At 32.9% G+C, this 20,006-nt stretch overlaps 4 protein-coding genes across 4 annotated transcripts; 2 read left to right on the top strand and 2 right to left on the bottom strand.

Moving 5' to 3' along the window:
- Positions 1-83: 83 nt before the first annotated feature.
- On the top strand, positions 84-1,986 carry LOC103831496 (meiosis regulator and mRNA stability factor 1). The gene is made up of 2 exons (XM_033276039.1): positions 84-439; positions 807-1,986. The coding sequence occupies exons 1-2, from the start codon at positions 142-144 to the stop codon at positions 1,133-1,135; spliced, it is 627 nt and encodes a 208-aa protein (XP_033131930.1). The 5' UTR covers positions 84-141; the 3' UTR covers positions 1,136-1,986.
- On the top strand, positions 1,861-2,941 carry LOC103831203. The gene is made up of 2 exons (XM_018652769.2): positions 1,861-2,118; positions 2,640-2,941. Exons 1-2 carry the CDS (start codon positions 2,014-2,016, stop codon positions 2,724-2,726), a joined length of 192 nt encoding a protein of 63 aa, XP_018508285.1. The 5' UTR covers positions 1,861-2,013; the 3' UTR covers positions 2,727-2,941.
- On the bottom strand, positions 2,748-12,633 carry LOC103831202 (protein terminal ear1 homolog). Its single transcript, XM_009107080.3, has 5 exons — positions 6,773-12,633; positions 6,197-6,686; positions 5,812-5,934; positions 5,594-5,735; positions 2,748-5,506 (listed from the first exon to the last, which is right to left on the bottom strand). Exons 1-5 carry the CDS (start codon positions 7,380-7,382, stop codon positions 5,219-5,221), a joined length of 1,653 nt encoding a protein of 550 aa, XP_009105328.1. The 5' UTR covers positions 7,383-12,633; the 3' UTR covers positions 2,748-5,218.
- A 285-nt stretch (positions 12,634-12,918) lies between these two features.
- Positions 12,919-15,477, bottom strand: LOC103831201 (probable pectate lyase 5). Its single transcript, XM_009107079.3, has 4 exons — positions 14,550-15,477; positions 13,729-14,469; positions 13,501-13,639; positions 12,919-13,399 (listed from the first exon to the last, which is right to left on the bottom strand). Exons 1-4 carry the CDS (start codon positions 14,666-14,668, stop codon positions 13,178-13,180), a joined length of 1,221 nt encoding a protein of 406 aa, XP_009105327.2. The 5' UTR covers positions 14,669-15,477; the 3' UTR covers positions 12,919-13,177.
- Positions 15,478-20,006: the final 4,529 nt, after the last annotated feature.

Below are 20,006 nucleotides of genomic sequence, written 5' to 3'. Positions count from 1 at the left end.
TATAATACCATCAAAAACCACTGCACACGCTCACTAAAATTGTAAAAGCCATCAGCTCGGAGATTCCTTCGATAAAAGGTTTGCTATTGTCTACCAAAGTCCTTAATTCGCATAGAGAGGTTCCTTTGGCGATCATCTGCGATGAATACGGTGGGGGAAAGATATTTGGGAACGGTGGAGATGGCTGAGGCTCCGTACATGACGGCCAAAACGTCAGTGTGGTGGGACATAGAGAGTTGTCAAATCCCAAGGGGTTTCGATGCTTATGGAATAGCTCAGAATATTGGTTCGGCGCTTGAGAAGATGAACTACTGTGGTCCAATCTCAATCTACGCATATGGGGATGTGAGTCGTATCCCTCCGACAATCCAGCATGCCCTTTACTCCACCGGAATTGCGCTTAACCATGTCCCAGCCGGTAATATTCATTTAAAACCCTCAACTTAAACAATATTTTCTGTTTCTTATGTTTAATGCTATTTATGTATCTTGATCTGCTGTGTTTGAATCATGTTAATTATTGTGGTATGTTTGGTGAAAACCTCAGTACTATAATAACTTGTCTCCAATTCATTCACTAGTTAATTATACAAAGTCTCTAATAAGTCTAACTTGTACATATATGATAATGGGAAATCTAAGTATTTCATTATAATCAAGAAAATATACACAAATGTTTATTTTTATCTTAACTCAATCATATATTCTCCTAAATTATTCCTTGACGCATGCCTCACGATGGTTATTCAGATTTTAATTCTGAATTTAATCCGTTGAGGGTGTTTTGGTTCCATTTTGATTGATCATATCCCTTCCTTTTTATGTTTGTTTGATGTGTGTGGATGTTCTTCCAGGAGTCAAAGATGCGAGTGATAAGAAGATTTTAGTGGACATGTTGTTGAGGGCAGTGGACATTCCTGCACCCGCAACTTTTATGCTGATCTCAGGAGATATAGACTTTTCCAATGCTCTTCAGCAATTAAGGGTGAGACGTTACAATATTATCTTTGCACAGCCTCAAGAAGGGTCAGCGCTGCTAGTTCATGCTGCAAGGACAGTATGGCTTTGGACAAGCCCCCTCAGCTGGAGGAAGCCCTCCCACACAAAGCGGAAGCTCACAACTTGTTTCCAATGAGACAACTAGTCCTAACAATCAGTACCCTTATTCTAGCAGACCGGTACCTTCACCTGTTCGACAGCCTAACCCTAACCCGGGTCCTTTTCCTGTTCGAAGGCCTAACGCTGACCCTTCTGGAAGCAGTGGAAATAGGATCCCAAATCAAGCTCAGAATAATAGTCCCACTGCTGCTAGGCAATGTTTTCTTCGATCTTCCCCCGGAGAATCTCTTCCTAATACTCTTCTTATGTATGTTATGTCTGATTTTGATCAAGGTAAGCTTTTTGATGATGATTTTTTTTCATTTAATGATTTTGTATATATTGGATTTTTCACTTTAAATTAGCTTCTAGGTTTTTTTATTAGCATTTCATATCAACAATTGTAGACTAGTGTTGATATGTGATCCAATAAATTTGATCCATATCGCTTTTATTCACTGATAACTCCTAGAGAATTTGATGATTTAGCTGTATATACGCTTGACGGACTGAGTAGTTGCTTGAACTTTTATGAATACATTATTCGATCTTTTTAGTCCTAACTTAGGTCCCACTGTCTTGAAGATGGTTTTCTTGGAGGTGCAGATTGCCTAAGATTGTACGTAGTTGACAGGGGAACTCAAATGACAAGGAAACTTTCTCCTTTCTATTTTTCTTACGTCGAGAAAATGTTCTGTGGGGACGGGAAAAAAAAATAGAGAAAATGATAAATCTATCTGATCTTAACGACACGTGGCATTTTGAGGGATTAAAGAAGATCCAATATACGATAGTTACACAGTAATTAGGTGTATCTTTCCGCACTAGAACAAAGTCTCCAATTGACAACATCCAGTCCAGGGCCGATCTGCTAATCTTTCTTCTCAATCGAAAAAACAAAACAGCGCAAGAGAAATGGTGAAGGTGTTGACATACTTTGGGATGACATTGGCAGCTTTCGCCTTCTGGCAGTCTATGGACAAAGTTCATGTCTGGATCGCTCTTCATCAAGACGAGAAGGTTTCTTTCTCTTCCTCTCTCTCTCTCCTCCTCCTGAAAGTTCAAACCTTTGGTCGTCAACTGTATGAATCTCATCGAAAATCGAATTATTTGGGATTGAGGTCAAACCATATGCTGTCCAATTTGATTTTAATTATCCTCAGATTTTATTGTATTTTGATCGATTATATGACATCAGGGAGTGTCGGATTATGTAGAAAGGAGAATATATGTGGTATTTATACTTCTTCTGACATCAAGATTAAGACTTTGACAGTCCATCGTGTAACAATGTAATGAAATGGAAGCTAAGCTAAGCTTAACTTGTGTTTGGGTTTGCACTTGATTAAGTAGTGAGTTGGGTAGAGATTGGTGGTGATTGCTCCTTGATTAGAAGCTAACCTCTTTTCTGATTTGCACTTGTTCGAGTATTGATTAGGGATCTGAGATTAGAAGCTAAGCTCTCACTGATTATTTGCATTTGACGTAGTAGTGATAAATGAGCTGATACCAATTTTTTTTTAAACTGTGTTTATGTGCAGCAAGAAAGAATGGAGAAGGAAGCGGAGGTTAAGCGGGTTAGAGCAGAGCTGCTGCGGAAAGCTAGAGAGGAGGATCCTCTTGCCTGATCATCCTTCTTCTTCTTCTTCTTCAGTCATGTTTTTGGCTTTTATCAAACTTATCTCCTGACATTATTTTTCACTGTTATGGACCAAATATGGAGTTTGCATAAAACGACAGTACCATATATGCTTTTGAATGTGGGATGATCATGAATAATGAAATACTAGTGCACAAGTACCAGCATCTTGCTCTACTTTTGTCTGTCCACGACATTGTATCATGGATTCTGTGTTCTTGCACAAGTCTAAGAAGGTTACAGATGTCAGATCCAGTTTCTGATTCGGTTTGGCTAACTAAGTACATTATTTTTCTTACCGTCACTGTTAGAATATTTCCAAATAACTCGATGCGTCAAGTTTCAACTGGAATAAAGAATTGAACAGAAAGAGTTTTTTCAGTTTTTGATTTTTTTAGTATTTTCTTCGTGGTTTTATCCTGTGTCAATGGCATTTGCCAGGTCTTCTTTTGTGATAACACAGAAGACATAATTAGTAAATGACCTTATGATTTTTAAACGACTCTTGTTTCGTCTCCGACTACGCTGAGGCATCGCTGCCTCCAAACTCCGACAGTGACAGTAAGCAAAAGTTAAAATTTTAAAAAATTTGAAGAAAAAGTTTTCATTAATTTGAACGTAACCAACTTACAAAGCGATAAAGAAAACAGGGAACCAATGCGCAGAAGCTCAAATGGTGTTTAAAACCATATCCAATGGTGCATGATTTTAAAGAAATACATCAAATATTAGGGGAACTTTGTCTAACGATGCATCATTTTGAAAAAAAAACACGAGGATATGAATAATATCTTCTCAAATTTGAAATAATACTATTCACAATCTCATTTTTACTATTGAATTTTTTATTAAAAAAATAATTCTTAAATTTTTATATATTTTCATTTTATATCCAAAAACATAAATATTTGTATTTCATTTTTTTACTGAAATTAATAAATTCTTTCATTAATACATTATAAATTCATAAATCATTGCCTATTTTTTAGAAACTAAATTTATGAATAAAATAAATATTTTGTCAAAATAAAAATTATAGTTGGGTAAAATTATAAGTTTTAAGAATACATAACATTATTAAGATTAATAATAAATATTAATAATAAAATATACTATTTGAAATGTTTTATTTTATAGGGAAAATGAACGCAATCATTAAAGCAAAACTCAAACTCATTTTCAAAAAAAACAATTATGACAATCATTGGAAATGTCTTGAATATCTAACTCTAAAATCTCAAAACCAGAATAAATCCAAACCAAGAAATTGAATGCAGTGTTTTAAAATTCTAACAAGAAATTGAAAAATATTAAGCAATTAATTTATTGACTAGAGATCATACAAAAATGAATTAAATACGCAAACATCATTTCCTTAATAATTAATAAAGATTGAAAAAGGCAAGTGACAAGATATATGAAAAGAAAGATAAAACGAGAAAAGTGACTGTACGTTTTCGATTGATGCAGGTATTAATGCGTATATAACTTATGTAGAGTCCATTTATAGGAAAAACTATATTTATAAACGAGCACTAAAGCTACATGATTATGTGGGTAACGCTATATCATTATGTGGGTAACCAGCTTTTTTCGTTAAACAACTTCAAACCCATAAATATAGTTTGTATACAGTCGAGAGATCAAGACAGACAGAAAAATATCTAGAAAATGAGTTTACCTTTGCACAACCTTATTTTAGACGACAAAGCTTCCTTCTTGCATGACACAACCTCAATTATACTTCTCAGAATTGTTTTTTGGTCGAAAGGTTAGAGCTTCTCTTCTAAAAAAGTTGCCATACACTTCAAGGAAAAACATATAATAGCATTATAGCATGAGAATATGTAGAATCGTTCTTGGTTTTTCAACATTAAAATATTTAAATGAATAAGAAAAAAGAAGGAAGATTCTCATTTTAAAAACAGATTTAAAAAAAAAACATATTTGAAAACAATTAACTAATTAAAGTATCATTCATATAGTGTTTAGCCAAATCTCTAATAATATAATAATGATATACTATAACACTGTAATTAATTTTTAAAATAATTGATATCTAAAGGACAAATCTCATATGACAAAAAAAATAAGTCTCACTTTCTTTCATCTCTCATCACTTTTACAAATTTTATATTTATAATTTAAAGTAATACTGAATTAAGGTTTTCTATATTTATAATTTAATTATAATAATACTAAGACTCTGGATGAAAATGGCCTTATATTTCAATTCAAAAAAATGACCTTATCTTCTTATAATTAAGTGTTTTATATTGATAATTTAATTACAATACTAAATTATAATAACATAATCGATATTTTGTTAAACCTTGATAGGCATATATGTCAATCTCTAAACGAAGTTTACACATAAAACATCCAAAAGAAAGACAAAAGAGAGTGGAGAGAGAGAGGAGATGAAAAGACATCCATACAGCTACATATTTATAGATCGCCGCCTAAAAGCCGAAACCATCATTAAATCTTCACTACTGTTTCGCCTTCGTCATCCGAAACGCCGCCGTCCTCGGTTCTCTCCCCAAGCCAACCATCACTTCTCTCAATCGAAAACGAACAAGATGTGACAGTTTCGGCACGAGAGGGACAGCTATCTTCCACTGGTCTGGTCCCGAGGTCAACAACAATGGCGATAGGCTTCGTCATCAACCGCCCGTCACGCGCCGGCGAGAAAATCACCGGCTTGTACTCCATTTCTACGCATGGTAGCTTCAAGTGCTTAAAGTGTTCCTTCAACGACTCAAGACCCTTTCCCATATGACAAAAGAAAAAAAAAACATATATTAATTATATAACTCTAATGTAATTTACCAAAAGACTAAACCATTTTTGTACCTGGACTCGAGCATAAGTGACCTCACAGATCTTACTCGACTGAAAGAGTCTCCAGTGATTATTGTGAAAGGCCTTGTAAAGTCTCCACACAGCTTCAGGTGTTGTCATGTTCACAAAGCCATATCCCACATTGCATTTGTTGCTAATAATCACCAAAAATGCAGTTAGCCACTAATTTACCCTTTTAATAATATAAAACTAAGGTTAATTATTATTACCCGAAGTCAATTGGGAGGTAGACAAAGTCGTAAGACGACATGGGCGTCTGGTTCCCTTCGCTGACGATCTCTTCGTTACAGTCATTGCAATGTGCGTCCAGCATATCCAAAAGCAGCTTCTGGCTGCACATAGGAAACAACCATATTATATAAAAAATTGACTAATCGATGATAATAGAAATCTCCATGGGCCCTGAGTATACAAAAATAGAAACACATGCACATAAGATCAAGACTATATCCGGAGGGTCATGTTGACTTTCGTCAAAGCACCAAATAAAAACAGAAACAAAGCATATCCTCGTTTTTGGACACTATTGTCCGAGCACATGCACATCGCTATCACAAAGTATACATGAAAAAAAGACGCATATTATATGCTTACGTGTACTTGTTCGGGATGTTTTTGATCATCACGGTGGTACGACCGTCTCTAGACTCCGCAATGGCGTCTACGTGTATGGTGAAGCGAGTATCGATGATACTATTCTTCGTCGTCGTATGCATCTTAGGCCGCCTCTTGTTTTGCTCGTACCGGTCAGTATCACCCGAAGAGAAGTTGGGTTTGACCGGTTTTCCCTTAACCGGACCTCCTCTTCTTAACTGACTCGCCGGAGATGGAACTTGACGACGGAAATGCGGCGGTGGCGGCAGTGGATGGTGAATGTTGGAAAGGAAGCTTTTGTTGAAGCGTGAGGCGAGGATGAGCTTTTTGTTAAAACCACCGGGACGGCTAAACTGGACGATGATCGGTTTCCCGTCGATAGCTTTACCGTCCATCTCCCGGCGAGCTAATGCCGCGTCTCTGACGTCGTAAAACTCAACGAATCGCTGCTCTCTTTTAAACGGCGTATCTCTCAGCTCCTTCACTTCCCCTGCGAGAATAGATGTAATCAACGAATAAAAAAGATTGTATTTTTATTACACAACACTCAAACAAGACAGGAGCTTTGTCTTTTACCATAAGCCTCAAAAATCTGACGGAGAGCTGCGGAAGAGACGGTGGGTTCCAAGTTCATAATCACAAGCGACCCTTGGTTGTTCCCCTCGGGAACCGCCCTGAAATGAGGAAACACGAAATGGGCCCACACGGTTCTTCCCGAGACGAGCCCACGCGCCGCCGTGTAGCCACGTCCGAAACGGACCTGTTGCTGATGCATGTGGCGCTCGCGTATCTCCCTAAGCGCTGTTCGCGAGTGTCTCAGATCGTAGAAGTGAACGGTCACGATACCTTCGTGCGCTCTCTCCATTTGGACTCCGCGCACCTCACCGAACACCTCCAGGTCTCGACGAATCGATGACTCGCTGACGTCAGCGGGGACTGGTAACAGCACTAGGGTTCTGGTCGGTATAGACAACGACGGGGGAAGGTGAGGAGGAGGAGCGGGAGGGAGAGGTCCGGCGAAACAAGAGAAGAAACGAGGGTAAGGCGGCGGCGGAGGAGGAGGTGGAGGAAGAGGATGAGGGAAGTAGATTCTTGTCGGGATAAAGAAAGGAACTGGGTTTAGGTTCGCCGGTAAGAACATCGGAGCTGTTGGGTTAAGGTGTCCAGGGTAACCGGTTTGAGACATGGCGGTTTTTAACGGGAAGGAAAGTGAAGAGTTTTAAGGAACTGGTGTTTCCGGTGATGTACGTTTATAGTGTGATGGGCGTTTGATCTTCCTCAGTGATCGTACTCTCTCTCTCTTTATTTTGTTTGCAAGGGGGAGGAAGTGCAAAAAGTGGAGTTTTCAGTTTTGTTTTATTCTACAGAAATTTTTTTATTATTTTTTTTTCATTTATATTTTTTTTTGATAACTAAAGTCAAGGTTCTTTACTCTGATGGCTATAGTTTACTGTATACTCACGATTTGTCCCTTTTGCCCTTGTTGAGGATGTCATTACAATGGATGATGGATGGTCTGATTGGTATTTCCATGATTCTTTGAGCGGTTTGGGAGAAAATGGATAACATTGTAAACAGAGACGGTAAAAAAATGGTGATGTGGTGTTATCATTTATCAACTAAAACTCTTTGGTATTTATCTTAATTTATCAAATAAATATATAATTGAAAAAATCAAAAATGTTTGCGGTAAAACTTTAGGATATTTCTAGCCAAAAAATAATTTTAAATTTACATATAATAATCAATTTAAAAAAAATTATACTTTTAACTTCTCCGAAATCGAGAAAATATGCAAATTTAAACTTTTCTCAATAACTTAGTTTATGTACTATAATGTAGATTATCCAATAATTTATTTTACATTTTTCTTTTTCACCTATTAGTCTAATACATATTCAATTTTTTGTCAACATTTCTGTTTAATAATAATAAATGTCATATACAATCATTTTATTTCATATTTTTATTTTTAATATTTTTCTTATGATACAAATAATCAATTATAAGTTTTAAAAAATAAAATGGAAAACTTAAAAAATATGTTTTATTTGTTCTTATTTTATTTTTTATTTTAAATAATAAATACAAAAAACTTGTAATTATTAATGAAATAAAAATCTTCTAAATCAAATACTGGTGAATGGTTTATAGAACATTCATATTATTCAATATGCATGAACATAAGAAATGCAAGCTTGACTTCAACTTTTATTTAAGAAAAGAAATAAACATATATTACTAAAATAAAAAGAAACATGCATACATTATTATGGCAAAACATACATATATATATTATTAAAACAAAAGAGACAAACATACACTAGAGATTGATATTTTGCTTTTTTATGGTTAGTGTAATATATTTTATATTTGTCATCATATAATTAATTGTATAAGTATTTAAACATTTTAGGTTCCTATACATTATAATGAATCCGAATTAAATCGGATAATATGATTACTTTTGGTAACACTATCCGAAAATATTTTAGATACATTAGTTTTTAGATATTTTTAGGTTTCTTTATATCAAAACTGAATTCATCCGGACTTTAGAGGACATGACTCAAAACTCACCCGAAAATTTATAATACCCGAATATAACTTAACTTTAAAACCTAGAAAACAGATACCGAAAAAAAACAACTTGTATTTGAACGGATATACGAATGTCTACGGCTAATTGATTGTGTAAACAAATAAAAAGAACTACTCCCTCTGTTTCTTAATATTACATATTTTAGAAAAAAAATTTGTTTTAAAAAAATCTATTTTTTATATTTTCAAGACATGTTTTATTAACTAATTACAAATTTCAAAAAATTTAATTGCGCTTACTGAATTTTTATTGGCTTAAAATTATGGAACAAAGATAAACACAATTTTTTTTTGCAAATTTATTGTGTTTTATTAAAATGTGTGAAAAAATTAGAATATGTAACATTAAGAAACAAATGGAGTATTTGTTAATCATTTTAAGTTCTTGTTACAAATAGAACAAACATGCTAAATTAAATAGTTAATATGTAAATAAATGTTGTCGAAATATTATAGCAAAATAATTAATGAGGCATTTAAAAAGAGTGAGAAAATGAATGTAAAATATATAGCTAAATATTTCAATATAGGTAAGTTATGTAAGCTTTCAGAACATATGTATGGTTTATGGTTCTTTGCGTAAATATTCATCTAAGTGGTTGTGGTTTGATTTGGAAAGATGGTTATTGTCGTTAAGATTCATTATTCATATTATAGTGTTCTAGTTAGTTTGGAAAGATGTATATCGGGAACTACAACTTCTATGAATCAAACACCATAGGATGAGGTGAATTGTATGCTTTAGTACTCATATGTCGACACTTTAAAAGGGATAGTCAAGAACTTACAAAGATGATTCACAATTCAAGAACATGAAAAAATTTAGCGACATAGCTCAATGAATAACAACACTAAATAGACGTTTTCAAAATCTCAAAAAAAAATTGAGTATAACAGAATGCTCAATTTTTGTCTATAAAAAATTATGTTTTGTTGGTTATTTTATTTCAATTTGGTTATTCATACCACATATAATTACATATAGTTTGAATAACAGAATTACCGTTTGGTGTTAGCAAAAAAAGAATCAAAAGAAAAAATGACTCAAAGAACAAATGAACCTAAATATTTGAACCTAGAAGAACACATTTTCCTATTAACTGGGTGCCATTATCCATGTATAATATAGCATAGAATTTGGATGTGGATGCAATCGCTTGTATTGTCGTGTTCCCCATTTTCACCGCAAAGGTTCATGGGCCTATTTGTCATGTCTCTCACCATCTCAACGCAAACTATCCATCTGCCTAGATATATTCTCTTAACTACAAATTCCACCATCCATCTGCCTAGATATATTCTCTTAAGTACAAATTCCATTAGTATGGTTATATCTTTTGTGCATAATGCTATAGATGACATACTTTCACGTATAAACAATGAAAAGCCAGGAGTGATTGTTGACAAAAAAAATTTCAGATAACTATATTCTTTTTACCTCTCAGGCATCGTCTGAGAGAGAGAGGTTTTCAGATAATTATATTTTGCACTCCAGTGCCTATATATGATTTGGTTCTAGAGTGATACATTTACACCAAAATATATATTGTGTATATCTGTTTGTATAATAAATAAATGTAAGTCATATCTATATTATATGTGAGCGTCTATGTATATGAACAGAAGCATCCTCTATAGTATGCATGTATGTAGGGGATTGAGTTAGCGGGTAGGACCAATAAGGGACCCTGAGCGAATCCTTGTTTTAAGGAATGTTATTTTTACCGACTTCCTTGTTTTTGGGCTGTCATTTGTTTTGTCGTCTTTTATGCCGTATTCTTCATTTATTACATGAACTTCTATAGCTTATTGTGAAAAAAATATAGAAGGCTGAAACTGTACTATGTTGTATATATTATTCAAAATTTTACTTTTTCCGTTTCAAATCAATGTTTTAAAAAGTTTATGTTATTTTAAAGTATATAATGTTTAGAGATTTTAAGGTTATTTTTAATTTTATTAAAAATTATTCAACCAATAAAATTTTACGGTATTTTTTATAACTGGTTGAATGATTTTAAAATTATATATTTAAAAATGATTTTTAGAAGAATATATATTTTTTAATTTTTGAGCACTAAACTAAAACATCATATGTTATAAAAATAAGGGAGTAGTACATTTTTGGAGTTGCAAAAACGAAATTTAAACGGTAATGACGAACAAGCATACTTTCGATTCATCATAAGAAAGACACGTAGACCAAGAACTTTAAACAAAAACCAACACAAAACGAACTACCAATTTTTTATAGCAACGGTCAAACATGTAGTTCAAAGTAGAATTATTAAAACACGAAGCATACTACATAGTATAATAACATAAAAATTAGTATACACTTTTACTATGATGCAAAATAGAAGAACTCATTTACTTGTCATAGTTTTCTTTTAGTTTTCTGGTTTGCAAGCTAAAAAGGCACATTTGTGTAGAGAGATACCAAACCTTTATTGCAGAAATCTAAACGTTGTTATAAATTCTCAAAATCTAATCGTTGTTGGCCGTCGCGGTGAAGGAGGAAATGATCCCTTAAAACACTTTTTCGCACTTGACACGTGCAGGTATAGGACCGGGGTGGCCATTATTTGTAGGTTTGATCGGCAAGATTATGTTTTCTAATTATTTGTGCTGCGTTGGGCTAATGGAAAGATTTCTTAGAATATTTCTGTGTACATATTTGGGTCTTCTTAACTTGGACCCAATATAATTGGAAAACGAAACAAACTATTTCAAATGCGGACATGGGTAGTTACGGTTTAAAAGATTATTAAGGGCATAACTGATATAAAATGTAAATATTTTTAATTTATTATTTAACCACTATTGCATTTATAGTTAATCACTCAGAAATATCCAACAAACGCAGAAATTTCGAACTGTTATACCATTTGTACAGAAATCTTAAAAAATTGTAACCATCCAAATCCGTAAACGTATGCAACTATTGTTATTACACTAGTCAGGTCTTAAGTGTTTCGTATGACTGGTTTACATAAAAATTAATTATAAAAATGACTAAAAATTTGATTTGGACATGTTCCCAAATGTTTGAATAGATTTGAAGTATTAGAACAATTACAAACAATCATGTATAATCTAGTATAAAAATCATATATGTAGATATACACAGTATATTATAACTTAAGTGTCAATTAAAATATATTTTCCCTTTTCCCATAGAGCTGAGGAATCATTGATTTGTAACGTTTTGTTTGTAAAAAATTTTGTGGGTCGTCTCAAAAACTTACTGGCTTTAAAGTCAAATAACATTATGTACCGTTCTGTCTTCTGCCGACAATGCTCATGAATGCTCCTCAAGCTTTCTTTGTTTGTTTGGTTGAAACCAATTTTAATTATTTGGATCTTAGCACTATTGCGCATGAATAAACAAAAAAAAAGAACTGAAAAAGTGTAATAGCTGAATTAAACTTGTATTGATAGGTATATGTGAAGTGGAACTTGACTCTTGTTTTTTCTTCTTTTGTGTAGGAACAAGCTACTATGAACGTGAAGGCTGTGTCCCATTCCAAATTCCAAACTGAAAACTATCACATGGTATAGCAATTGGTTTCTTTATTCCAAAGTAGCTCAAAATCTCAAATTAACAAAAGCAGAAAGAGAGAAATAATCCTCCACCGACAAATTTTAATCCCACAATGAGAACGATATGATTCTCACTCAAAATAAATTTGGAACCCGTGAGGTATGACGTTTTTGAACTTCATTACTCCAGTGATACATTCGTCACATGATTAATTAGATAAAAGCAACATTTAATGTTTCATCCTAAAGTCACATTGAAAAAGATTTCGGCTCCTCCTTCTTAATTGCAATAATTGATCCAACGCTGAATTTAATTTCTCCTCGTCTCGGGAACACAAGAGCAAGAGAAATAGCTAGATCTAGTCCAACTAGTGAAGATTCTGATCTTAGTTTTGTCAGACTCACAAAAAAACCACTCTTGACAGTTGCCTCACAGATCTTGTAGACAAATTAAATGCCATCCCAAAAACATAAGCATATTTTCTCAACTAAGACAATATGTTTCACATTTCAACTTCAAATGCAACATCCAGTTGATAATTAAGCTGTTGTAGATTTCATTTATTACAATATAAATATAGAATCAACAATCTTGCAGCACTTGCACACATCCCCACCACAACATACATTGGTCCCTACTCCAAAAAGTTTAAAAGAAACCCATTGGTCCAAAGGGAATCCATACAATACTTTAGTATACACATCAAGTCCAACTTACAACTTTAACCCTCCCCATAATTAAAAAAACTAAAGGGCAACAAAATATTGACATAGTAGGACGAGAACATCCTTTTTCAATTTAATTAGATACATTATAACTTTAGTAGATGGATCAGATTAACATCGAGATCCTTTCTTACAAGAGAGAGCACCAGCATTGCCCGTGACGGAAGCTACCAACGAGGACGGTCTAGCGGACAGACTAGAAGCTTTTGCATACTTTGAAGAAGCTCTTCCACCTGAGGGCGTGAAGAACGCACCGTTTAAGAACAAGTCACCTTCTGATCTCCAGTTCCAATTCTTCCATTTGCTTTGAGGTGCATCTTCGTATTTAGTCACCTTTTTAAAAGCACATATAGTTGTAGTTCAATTTATACTCTAGATATACATATAACTAAAATAGATATATATAAATATATATATATATAGCTCTTGACTACCTCTTTAAAGACTTTATCGTTTGGAGCAAGAAATCTATTGCCTTGACTGTTAATCGTTGGAGCCGCACTCCCACCAATTGCATACATTTTCCAATGCGTATAATCGTTATTTACCACATGAAAATATCCATGCCTACATCTGCCATTTTCCAAAAATGATAGGCTTTTAGTTCAAATAATATCAAACCTGTGTAGAGAAAAACTAAAAAGTTAACTTTATTTTTTTACCTGGGCATTCTCTGAACAAGCCCTTCACCAAAATGATTAAAAGCAATGGTGACTTGCATGTTCTTGTCTCTCGTGTACGAATCACTGTGTCCCAAAAGCATCACTTTGTCGTGGTGCGTCAAGTAGTTATTAGAGATCGTAATGGCCGTCGACCCATGGATCACGTCGACCAGACCGTCCGCGCAGTTCGACAACGAGCAATGGTCTACCCACACGTGGGATCCACCAAAAATAGAGACTGCGTCACCATCAGACGCAGTCCTCCACCCATAATGCGATGGAGAATCTCTAACGTAAGCATTGCCTCTCTTCTTGCAGTCGTGGATGCTTACGCCGTGGATGATGATGTTAGTCACGTACTGGACAGTGATGCACGCGCCGCCAGCGATGTGGACGTTCGCTCCACGTCCATCTATGGTCTTGAAGGAGTTCATGATCAGCTCTTCTTTCAGCTTTATGACCATGTCACGTGCGAAGATGATCCATAGCGGTTCTTCCTGGATCACAGCGTGTCTTAGCGTTCCGGGTTTAGGGTTAACCGCGTCTTTGTCGCTCGGGTCGGTCACCACGTATATTTTGCCGTCACGGCCGCCTATTGCGCGTTTGCCAAACCCAATGGCGCAATCAGCTAGTCGTTGTCGGTTTTTCTCCCACTTGGGGTCGCATCTCCAGCAGTCGTCTATTGGATTTCCGGTCCCACATGAGAGGACACCAAGATTCCTCCTAGAAGCATTTATATGTCTACAAATATATACACAACAATGTTAAAATGCGGATGATACAAGAAAAATATATTCGAGAAAGATTTAGTTTATACGCACTGGTTAACTTCTTGAACAACGAGTTCAGGGTCGGAGACATGAGAGGAAGCAACGTAAGTCGGAGCTAGGACAAGGAAGAGACATGAGAAGAGGGAGAGAGACAAGTGAAGAAGTGCCATTCTCTTTATTGTCTCTCAAGAGGATGTTATTTAGTATATGAGATTTGAATGTTTTTGTTTGGTGATGAGATAAAATGGTGAGAAAGTGCTCTTTATATAGGAAAATCTCCTCCAATCAATTTATATTTTTAAATAAAGAATGGCCCACTCTTTTTTGTTTCTTTTTATATGTACTAAAAGGAGAAATGATTGAAAAAAATACCTACGTATTGAATATGATAGAGAAAATAATCAAAATTAACTTGGTTCATTTTATAACTTCTATGGGAGCTCTTGTGAGTTTCTGGATTGTATAGTTTAATAGTTAATACATAGTTTTCCAAGATCTTTGGGTAAGCACCTTGTTTGTTCATCGGTGTGCATTATTTCACCTATCTTTCGAATGGTTGCTGATAGACAATGGAGCCGACGCAACCAGCTAAAAAAGCTTGTATAAAGTACACCATCGGCTTTGATACATTACGTAGGTTTCGCTGAGTACGGAAAACCTATGCTAAACTATTAAATAACTAGAAAAGAAATTTGATTTTTCTAGTTATAAGTTCTCAATTATTTTGGTCAATTTGACGGATATTCTAAGCGCATATGTACACATGTCAAGTGGATAATATAATACAAATACTTGATGAAAAATGTTTTGACAAACTAAGGTGGTGCAATTTCTTAATATGATTAGACTTCGTAATAACATATTAGTGCGGAATTTATTGCAAAATTTTGGCTAAAATTAAGGGACGTGATAGATTATTTATTTTCAAAAAGAAAATTGTTGCGTAAACACATGTTCGTTCGTGTTTGAGTCATTTGTTAAAGAACTTGAAGTCGTGATCATACATAAACTTAATTTGTTAATTACAATAACTTGTGTAAGTATAACGTATTAATATTTAGCTTTCTTTAACTGGTGATTCTTTAATCACCTTTTTAATAAAACAACTAGGTAATAACCCGCGCCTTGCGCGGAATGTGATTATTAGTTTCGTTATTTTTAATAAAAAAGACAATAAATCTGTTTAATCTGGATATTGGTTAGGTTTTACGTTTTTTTGTTTTTAATCTTCTAAAATATAACTATTATTTTAAATTAATATTCATTTTAGTTTATTCGGTTAAAACATTTGATTTTTTGGTTTTTTCGGATAAAAACCTAAAATTAATATTATATGTTTATTTTCATATTATGAAGTTTAGATAGTTGTCATGTCGAACCAATAGTTTCATATTATAGTTTTTAAACAAATGATAGTTTAAGAAAAAGAAAAGAAAATTATTAAGACAAATCATTTCACTACAATTTGGTCGGTAGTGAAAGAAACATTAAGAAAAAATATTTCAACTTTCAAAAAAATTAGATACTTCAGCTGTGGTGAATACTTAGTTATAAGATGCTCACATCAAGGTGCACATGTATGTTTATGTAAAAAGTATATAAAAATAGTTGAAAAATATATAAAGATATTGTTAATTAATATTAAATGACATTTTTGTTCAGAATAATACATGAAAGATAAAATTAAAATTTATTTAAAATAAAAAAGACCTTGACATTAGTCATTTTTTCATCAAAAGAAAATAAAATTATATTCGTAAATAGGGGTGGACACATATCAAGTATCTGGATATTTGGAAGCATTCTTGTCAATTCGATCTTTAGCCACCTAGATATTCGGTGACTCCGATATCCGAAATGTTTTAGAATTTTAAAGAATATCCGATTTGATTCGTAAATAAAATAAAATTTTAAAAATAATTTAATAATAACATTTTATTACAAAAATAAAACATTATATAACCTTTTAATTCTAGTACCTAATATAATAAATTTATATTGTAAAACTGATATAAAGTATAATATATATAATTCTTTTCATATATGTATATATGCATATAACATATCGAATTAGATATATGTTCCTAAAAATATTGGTATTAGTGATTTGCTTCTTTTTTGGATATTGTATTTTAGTATTTGATTTGTTTCGTAAAGTTTCAAATATCAAGATTTTTTGGTTCAAATCAAAACGGATAACAAATCGAATCAAAATTTATGAATATTTTGCTCAATTTTATCTGTAAACAATAAAAATAATATATATATAGTTTGGCTTTTGATTCGTTATCTATTTTTATTCGAACCGAAAAATCCAGAGTTTTATTGGAACTATGTATGTGAGTTTTATATTAAAAAAATCACAAAGTACTTAGTGTGAACACATTTATGACTATAGTGTGAACGCGTTAACATATTTATTATCAAATCATTGTGAGGCTGCCACGTGTCTATTATAATGTGAATGCATTTATTACAATGCTTCTCTTTTAATATATAAGGGATACTGTTGTTGACCCAGGAAAAAACAATGCTGATAAAAATAAAACTAACTTGTATTGCGCGCCCGGCCAATCTCAACTGAAAAGAATCTGTGCGTTCTTAGTAATAACGATGATAATAATTCATGCATCGTCTTGCAGTTGCATATATGGTTTGTTAATACTACCGTATAAATATATATATATATATATATATTAATTAATTATAATGTCATATACGATATGTATTGTACTCTCCAGTGTACTAATGATCTTGTTTTGCTTGTACGACTTACAAACTTAAGACAATTTAACTTCATAATAAGTACTTTGACAAGCATACAAATATGCAACTACCACGATATGACGAAAATACAACACAGTCACAACAGAGTGATACATGGTTAAAAGTTACATGAAACATTAATACATGCATACATCTATAGATGTTAACAGTAGAGAGTAACAATACAAACATTTTTCTTTTGGCAACAACTATCAAAAGATTCAAAACTGCCCACATAAGCGAGTTCGAATAGTACAATAGATTTGAAAAGGTGTTAAACACCCCAGATTTGAAATTTACCATTCATATATAAACTACGGCCACATAAACTACACATATTTGGAAAATCGATAATATTTTACATAGTTTATCTCCTGACCTCCAAGATTAGTCAGGTGTTCGGACCCGGACGACCCATATTACCCAAAGAAAAAACAATGTATTAAACTATCATCCTTCGTTTATTTTCTTTAGCTAAAATTCTTTTTTTTTCTGGATCGAAAACATTATATAGTTCTTTAAGATGTAAGCAAAAAGATTATCTAGCTTTAAAGAAAATCGTAATCACTTACATTTGTCGGTCTATTTAATAATCTCAAATTATGTTTTCTGAAATTTCCATTTCGTAACACATTTTTGAATGATTAGGAGTTAATTAAGACAATGGATTAATGGACCCACCCATTTCCCCTGCCAATTATTGCTGACTCACAAAACTAACGCTATTCATAAACTCAATTAGTTTCTGACAATGAACACATCGAACCGGTTTCTAGATCCATTAATCGGAAACCGACTTTGGTTTTGGATTAGAGACAGTGGCTGACGTGGATAACCACTTAAATGTCATGTCCGTCCATGTGAGCCTTGTCTGACCACACCATACAATCATGGCTTTCATCTTGACCGTTCATTACTAACATGCCCTCCACCGTCAGCCCTCTTATCCCACTGGCCATTCTCACACCACCAGTTTTTGGATAGCCGTGGGTTAATTAGTTATAGCTCCGAGTTTCTTAATTTGGGCTTGAATGGTAACAGCTTATTTTCATAAATACATAATCATAAATATTTCTATTTTGGAATGAAATGGTGGAATGAAAGTGAAAGAAGCTAGATTTCACATAAATTTTTGGAATGCTGTGATTAACAAACAGATGTAATTTTGTGGAATCATTCGACCTTTTGGGGTTATCTAATCAATTATTTTTGAAAAAGCTCACAACCAGCCCGAATTTAGAAAACCACTCAACTAGCAAGTGGTTCTTAAAAATTATGGCTCGTTCATCTTGCTTTTCCAGTGATCGGCTCGGAGATGGCATGTTGATTGAGAACTTGTTCAATTCTGTTATCTATATGGTTTGTCTTCAAGTTTGTCCAGAGAAAGTTTCATCCAAGTTAATTGGAACCACAGTTTGAAAAAATAATTCATTTGAACCAAAATTGCTATAAAGGTAACCGAAAAAAAAAAGAATTATTGCCGTGTTATCCAAAAATGTAATAGAAGGCTATTATAGGTACGGAAACATTTAATTTTTACTTTAGTTTGCAATCTGACAGGTTTGGTAGCATTATAATGTCATCAATATTAAGATGATGATTGCCTTTGTTTTTTTTTTTTTGTAAAAAAACATTTTTTGGTCCAATCAAGTATTAGTTTTAATTTTTGCATTTGTAAAAACTAGGGGTGTTCAATCCGGATATCGGTTCGGTTTCGGTTCGGTTATTTTCGGTTTTCGGTATTTCGGTTAGTAAAATATAACTACCATTCTAAATCCATATTTACTTCGGTTCGGTTCGGTTTATATACCGTCGGTTTTCGGTTTATTCGGTTTTATACAAAAAAAAACATAATTATTTTGTTTGAGATCATATTATATGAATTTTAGAGTCATATTGTGAACAACATCATTTATTAAAAATATATTACATGTTCAAATAAATGAAAAAAAAAATAAAAATGTTTCTACCATCAAATAAAATAATCAAATCTATAACTAAAATCAAAGCTTGAAATTTTGAAAATAAAAATATGAAACAAAACAAAAACATAAAAGAAAAGTTTTTCCACTCTTCCATATTTAGTGTTCATTAAAGTCATGCTTTTCAATTGAAAATTTTCTATTAATTATTGTCCATCAAATTTACAATCTTCATATTAATTTAGTGAAAACTAAAATAAAGCAAAAAGATAAAAAAAAGACTTAGAAAATAAGATGTCTGAATTGTGATGTATTGTTATTTAGTTATAGTTCAAGTGTTCTACAAATTAAGGTTTTTTATTACTATAAAATTATGGTAATAGTTATTAACACAAATTTAACTTATGTAACAAATAGATTTTCATGTATTGTTATAAAATAGATACATATTTACATGTTTCTACTTTTAATCGGTTTTATTCGGTTTAATCGGTTATATACCAAACCATATCCAAATCTTACGGTTTTTATAAAATTATATCCATTCGGTTTATATGGTATATACCAAAACCAAACCATATTGTCTATTTCGGTTCGGTACGGTTCGGTTTTACCATATTGAACAGCCCTAGTAAAAACCATTGAATTTGTCAATCAAGATTTTTAACAAATAGATTCTCTAAATTAGTTTTTCAAAATTTTAACCAATTTATGAAAAAAAACCAAAAATCCATTTTTGTGGGCAAAAATACACACGAATTTCTTTTTATTTTTTATAGAAAGTATTATTAATAATTAATAAATAATATCTTATAAAGAG

The sequence above is a fragment of the Brassica rapa genome, chromosome A07, assembly GCF_000309985.2.
Source record: "Brassica rapa cultivar Chiifu-401-42 chromosome A07, CAAS_Brap_v3.01, whole genome shotgun sequence".
NCBI lineage: Eukaryota > Viridiplantae > Streptophyta > Magnoliopsida > Brassicales > Brassicaceae > Brassica > Brassica rapa.
The sequence above is the reverse complement of the archived record's forward strand: the minus strand, read 5'-3'. Positions and strand labels throughout refer to the sequence as shown.

Coding starts and splice junctions, on each gene's coding strand:
- LOC103831496 (XM_033276039.1), top strand. CDS start 142: ATGAATACGGTGGGGGAAAGATATTTGGGAACGGTGGAGATGGCTGAG. Junction 440..806: donor TAATATTCATTTAAAACCCT/CAACTTAAACAA, acceptor TTTGATTGATCA/TATCCCTTCCTTTTTATGTT.
- LOC103831202 (XM_009107080.3), bottom strand. CDS start 7,382: ATGTCTCAAACCGGTTACCCTGGACACCTTAACCCAACAGCTCCGATG. Junction 5,736..5,811: donor TACCTCCCAATTGACTTCGG/GTAATAATAATT, acceptor GGTGATTATTAG/CAACAAATGCAATGTGGGAT. Junction 5,507..5,593: donor TCACTTATGCTCGAGTCCAG/GTACAAAAATGG, acceptor CATATGGGAAAG/GGTCTTGAGTCGTTGAAGGA.
- LOC103831201 (XM_009107079.3), bottom strand. CDS start 14,668: ATGGCACTTCTTCACTTGTCTCTCTCCCTCTTCTCATGTCTCTTCCTT. Junction 13,640..13,728: donor CTTGTTCAGAGAATGCCCAG/GTAAAAAAATAA, acceptor GGAAAATGGCAG/ATGTAGGCATGGATATTTTC. Junction 13,400..13,500: donor ACGATAAAGTCTTTAAAGAG/GTAGTCAAGAGC, acceptor GCTTTTAAAAAG/GTGACTAAATACGAAGATGC.
- LOC103831203 (XM_018652769.2), top strand. CDS start 2,014: ATGGTGAAGGTGTTGACATACTTTGGGATGACATTGGCAGCTTTCGCC. Junction 2,119..2,639: donor CTCTTCATCAAGACGAGAAG/GTTTCTTTCTCT, acceptor GTTTATGTGCAG/CAAGAAAGAATGGAGAAGGA.